General features: G+C 38.4%; 1 protein-coding gene across 1 annotated transcript; it reads left to right on the top strand.

Moving 5' to 3' along the window:
* Nucleotides 1–326: 326 nt before the first annotated feature.
* LOC110271643 (uncharacterized) lies at nt 327–1,022 on the top strand. Its single transcript, XM_021122668.1, has one exon. The coding sequence runs from the start codon at nt 327–329 to the stop codon at nt 1,020–1,022; it is 696 nt and encodes a 231-aa protein (XP_020978327.1).
* Nucleotides 1,023–5,975: the final 4,953 nt, after the last annotated feature.

The following is a 5,975-nucleotide window of genomic DNA, read 5'->3' as shown; positions in this document are numbered from 1 at the left end:
GGAAGAAACTTACAAAAGGAAAGAAGTCTGTTATGGTTGAAGAAAATGGTCCTGTTTGTGTAGACTCAGATTCTGAGAATGATGAAATCATTTTTGGACCGATTCCTAAGTTTGGATCATCAGTTGCTCCTTATCATGATGTGCAAGATGATCCTTATAATGATTCTGATGATGGAGACTCATGGCATTCGTAAGAAATAAAGACTCCTCCAAACTCTGAGGATGAGTTAGAGGAAGTTGATTCAGATGACGTATTCTCTGCATTTAGAGAAGAAGGGAGGTTTGGAGAGCTTAGGCTAGAGGTTGGAATGACTTTCACTACAAAAATGGAGTTCAAAGAGGCTGTGCGTGAGTATTACATACAAGAGGGTAGAAGGATTTGGTTTAAGAAGAACGATAACGTGAGGATGAGAGCTGTGTGTAAGGATGCGAGCTGTGGCTGGCTTGTGTATGCCTCTAACAATACTGAGAACAATTGCTGGCAGATCAAGACATTCATGGATGACCACACCTGTGCAAGAGAGACCAAAAACAGACTAGCTAATAGGAAGTGGCTAGCCTGCAAATTGGTGAAGAAACTAAGAAAATACCCGAATCTGAGACACTCCGAGGCTGCACAATATTTTAAGACTAAATGTGATCTGGAACTAAACAAGTCTTCACTGACCAGGGCCTTAGGAGATGCTAGATCTGTTGTGTACGGTGATGCAACTGCCCAATATGGCATGGTGAGAGATTATGGGCTGACACTGTTGAAGAGCAATCCAGGATCCACTGTCACAGTTGGGGTTATACCTCAGCCTAACCCTGATGATGATCCAGTTTTCGAGAAGATGTATGTCTGTTTGGAGGGATGTAAAAAAGGATTTCTAGCTGGTTGCAGACCCCTCATAGGCTTGGATGGGGCTTTTCTGAAGACCCGGCATGGTGGTCAGATATTGTCTGCAATTGGCCAAGATGCAAACAATCATATATATGTTATTGCCTATGCAATTGTCCCTGTTGAGAACACTGAAAACTAGAGATGGTTCTTGGAATTACTTCATCAAGACCTGGGGGATTATAAGAAGAACAAGCTCTGTTTTATCTCAAATATGCAGAAGGTATGCAATATTTATAGGTTGTCACTTAAAATGATGTTTATACACTGGGCTGCTGATTATATATGTTGAATTAATCTATTATCACTGGTTGTTACTTATTAGTTACCTATTGGGTGTGTTTCAACATGATGATTATACACATGGCTGCTGTCTATAGTTGCTGAATTAATCTATTGTGACTTATTTATAAAGTGGTTGTGACTTAAGAATTCTAAGTTATTTAGTGTCAACCTATCTATTGTAGTTATCTATATGATGTTAATACACTGGGCTGCTGTCTATATATGCAGAATTAACCCTGGACTGATTATATGCTGCATAATATTCTGTCAATCTGTTGTTACTCATTTATCCTGTTCTGCATAATGTTCTGTAATAGTGCTGTGTAGGGACTAGTTTGATGTCACTTACATAAGTGTAGGGACTAGTTTGATGTCACTTGAACAAGTCTATGGACTATTTTGATGTCACTTATATAACTGTAGGGACAGATTTGCTGCCCGATAACAACTATCTGACCCCTTCTTTGGTATCTGAAACAGGGCCTTATAAATGCAGTTAAGGAGGTTTTTCCATATGTCCATCACAGATTCTGTGTTTGGCATCTGTGGAAGAACTTCAACAAGCAATGAAAGGATCTCCAGCTTAGAGGGCTACTCTGGAATTGTGCAAGGTGTACTAGCCAAGATGGCTTCCTTGATATCATCAAAAAGATTGAAAGGGTTAATAAGGAAGTCTAGGAGTATTTGAACAAGTGGCCTAGAGACTCTTGGAGCCGGGCATTCTTCAGTAATGCACCTAAAATAGATAACATCTGCAACAATGCCTGTGAAGTCTTCAACTCCAGGATCAAAGATGCTAGAGCTAAGCCTATTATCACACTCTTGGAAGAAGTCAGAATGTATGCAATGAGGTCGATAGCTAGGAACAAGGTGAAGCTGAATTCGAACACTGGAGTTCTACCTCCTATACAGCGCAGCAGGTTAGAAAAGATACGGAAGGAATCAAAAAATTGGGTCCCGATGTGGTTTGGTGACGCAGATTATGAGAAGTTCGAAGTACATGGCTGGCTGACCAACATGGTTGTGGACTTGGGAAAGAAGCTCTGCATATGTGGCTTCTGGCAATTGAGTGGTAATATTTTTTAAATTCATTGTCTTAGTCTTATTATCATTATCAACCTTTGTTGTAGGCTTACTGTTGTTGTCTTTGTTGTTGTGTGAATGCTGTTTAGGGATGCCATGTTTGCATGCGTGTGCTGCACTGGCAAGGGCTGGTAAGAGACCGGAGGACTACTGTCATCAGTGGTTGACCATGGAAGCATATAATAACACATATGCCTTCCATATCAATCCAATTCCAGGTCAAACACTATGGGAAAAGTCACCATATAACAGACCACAAGCACCAAAATTTAGAAACAAGCCTGGACCACTTAAGAAAAAAAGAAAAAAAGATGCAGATGAGGAGCCAAGTGGGAGTAAGAAGTTGAAGACGAAGATGAAAATAATATATAAAAAAGGTCGATGTCGTTGTTGTGGCGAAGCAGCACACACCAGAAGGAACTGTCCAAAGAGGGCTACTGCCGAAGAGGCTGCTGCAGCTGCAGAAGCTGCTGCTGCAGAGGCTGCCGCTGCACAACCCACTGCTGCTAATGGTGGTGAAGGTCAGGCCAACTCTGCTGCCCTTGTCCCAGAAGCCCCAACCAAAATCAATCTTGACCAAAGTCAACCACCCTTGGAAGCAACTGATGACTCTCAACATGTTCACGAGCTTATATGATTTTAAATTTATCATACTCACATCCTTACCTAGTTTACTAACTATGTTACATTTTTTTTGGCTGATAGGTTCTACCCTCAATTGTTAGGCCGCCAAAGCTCCCTCTAAAAAGAAAGTTAGCCAAGGGTTGTGAAAAACCAGCTTCAGGAAGTAGCAATTCACCAGTAACCACCCCACCTGCTGTTATCCCACCAGGAAGTAGTCATACATCAAGGAATCCCCCACCTAACCCTATGCAAGGTGCAACACAGGGAACTGCTACAAGGCTTGCAAATTTCATGAAGTTTGTGCCGAATCCTGGATTCAAGGCACCTAGACACAAAAAATGAAGATTAGGATGATTATGTTTAGGGAAAGCAGGCTGTCTTTTTGTATCTATTTTGCTGATGTTGTTTACAATGCCTAAAACATTGTCCCAGTGTTGGAAATTTTAGGGAAAGCAGGCTGTTTTTTTGTATCTATTTTGCTGGTGTTTTGGCTTTATAATGCCTTTTTTGAATCGAACATTACCAATATGAATATGAATTATGAATTATGATTTTATTCAATTGAGTTTTCTCAGCCTTTTGTTTATATATTATCCTCTGTTACAAACTTAAGACTAGTTCAAGTGCTGTCCATTTTTATTTCATTGAAAAGAAGTCCAGGAACAGAAGTATGCATATAATCAAACACCTTAATTTCCATTTCTTTCAAACAAAAGGATAGGAATAACTACATGAACAAGGAATGCATATAACATGCATGTCATTTGTTTTTTGCTAGATACAGTTGATCCTGCTGTCTATACAGCTTTAATACAAGAACACCAATTACAATCAGCAGCATAAACACAAACATTAAAATTCTCCCATTTTTAGAACCCTAATTTCAGCTTTTAATTTACCAAATTTCCAAGCCATCTTCATCTTCCATTCCTCATCATCAACTGAATGTCTTGTTCTATCATTTGAACTGGTGGATTGCTTTCCTTTTTCTCTTTTGGTGATGGGCTGTCAAGCTTCCCTTTTCATTTTTTCTTGTTAAATTAATTGTGTTTTTTCTAGCATTTTGATAATGGGTTCCTGTGAGGATTGAGAAACTTTGCAAAAGATAATAGAAGAGATAAAATACCGTTTGTTGTATAATATGTTTACACCTAAATATGTGCCCCAGAGATAATTTTCTTGTGGTATTGTGTTTACAAACATTGCTTATACTCCTACCTTTTCCATAGCTATATAATACCGTAGTAGAATACTAGCATTCTAATTATGCTATACACTATAATAATCATTAATTAAATAAAATTCAATATTCTTGCTATAAGTGTGTTGTAAGATTATGGGCATGGTAGCATTCAGTGAACGTTCAACTGTTCAAGTTCTTAACTCAAACTCGAGTCTCAAATTTAGTTTATTAATTCTGTAAAAAATGTAGAAGGCATTGAGATTTTAGACTAAAACATGACTGAAATCAGGATTGTTTAATTCTAATATAATTCAGTGGCTCAAGTTTATAACCACCAAGGTGGTCCTTAATATTGTGGGTTTATTTTTCCCATTTATGATTATATAAGTACATTGTGTCATTTTATATTGCTTGAAAACTGGAACTAACTTGTATTTGCATTTTCAGCTCTTGCTGCTGAAGTTACTGTAGTCCCTTCGTCTCAATGGCTCTAATTGATCAGGCTTTGAAGTGGCAGCAGCATCAAGGTAATCACCCAGTAATATGTTGATGTCACTTTAAAGTGTGCATTTGTATCCGATTCACTATTTGCAATTTTGTTTTTGTTTCAATTCAGTGCAGGACATCAACTATTCTACTTTTCTTCAACTCATTGATGCGGTGTTTTCCTTTGGGATCTTTCAGGGTTACTACCTCCTGGAACACAATTTGATTTGTTCCGTGGAACAGCTGCTATGAAACAAGATGTAGATGACATGTACCTGACAAATCTCTCACACACAATAAAGGCATGGTTAATATATATGGCAATAATGCTTTCAATCAAATGATCCTGATCTCTCACAGAGACAAAATAAAGTTTCAGATTATGCTGAGCGATTAGTCAAGAAAGAGATGCTTGCTACTTGGTTATTTCGAGAGGCAGCTATTTGTCCATCGTGGGTTGTTCGAGCTTCCAGCTGTGTTGCTCGCGCTTGCTCGCGCTGGCCATAACCGTCTGGCTTTGAAGATGGAGAAGACAAGAGAAGAGAACCGAAGAGAAGAGAAGAGTGTGAGCACTGTGGAGATGGTTCTTCAAAATTGGGGAATAGGATTTTTAACTTGAATTGAGGGACCAAATTGAATCAGAAAAGTTTCTTGCCACGCCAGCTAGCTATTTCTTTGCCAACGTGTCACGAAGGAGGCCAACTCAGCTTTCCGGTAGCGCCAGATGGACGGAATGTGCCAGAAGGACGATTATTTGCTGACATGGCGCTAGTAGAAGAAGAGAAATAGCTTCAAAGTAATGTGGGTAAACTTATGTATCTACTTTTATATATTAAGAATAGATTATATTAAAGACTTATTCAAAATTTATACTAACTACAATACTTATAATTTTTAGGTGAAGTTTTATTATTAAAATTTGATTGTGGTTTTCTAATGATCTAGCGGAAGCTTCTATTTGTACTTGGTAGCAATAGCATCCTTCTTGGCTGGTAAAAGGAAATTAGTTTAGGTGCTGCATATGGGTTTATTTGCGCAGGAAAACAGATTGTGTAACGTTGCGTGCCTTGTAGTTTTGTTACAGATTGCTCTCCCATGTACTTTTTGCCTTTTTGCGCAATTCTCCTTTCCATGTTTCATCAATGAACTGTGTAATATTACAAGAGTGGTAAGCAATATTTACACGAGTCTGGGACGAAAATATTCACAGTTTCACACACATTCTATCTTTAGTGCTGTATCTTCGAACAGAGGTGTGATTTTGATCAGCAGAAACAACTTGGTATATTTTTTCTACTATAGATGTGCAGCTTAGTGATTCTTTAAATAAAAGTATTATTATTTATTTATACAGTTCGGCCATTGGTGTTCATTTCTCACTTGAAAGGTTGATGGACATTCTGTATTTGTTAAGCATAGCAGTGAAGAAGAAAG

The sequence above is a fragment of the Arachis ipaensis genome, chromosome B4 (genome assembly GCF_059453495.1).
Source record: "Arachis ipaensis isolate K30076 ecotype BB chromosome B4, ASM5945349v1, whole genome shotgun sequence".
In the NCBI taxonomy this organism is placed as follows: domain Eukaryota; kingdom Viridiplantae; phylum Streptophyta; class Magnoliopsida; order Fabales; family Fabaceae; genus Arachis; species Arachis ipaensis.
This window is presented reverse-complemented; position numbering and strand designations above follow the sequence as displayed.

Excerpts from the sequence above, each read along its gene's own strand:
- LOC110271643 (XM_021122668.1), top strand. The coding sequence starts at position 327 with ATGGAGTTCAAAGAGGCTGTGCGTGAGTATTACATACAAGAGGGTAGA.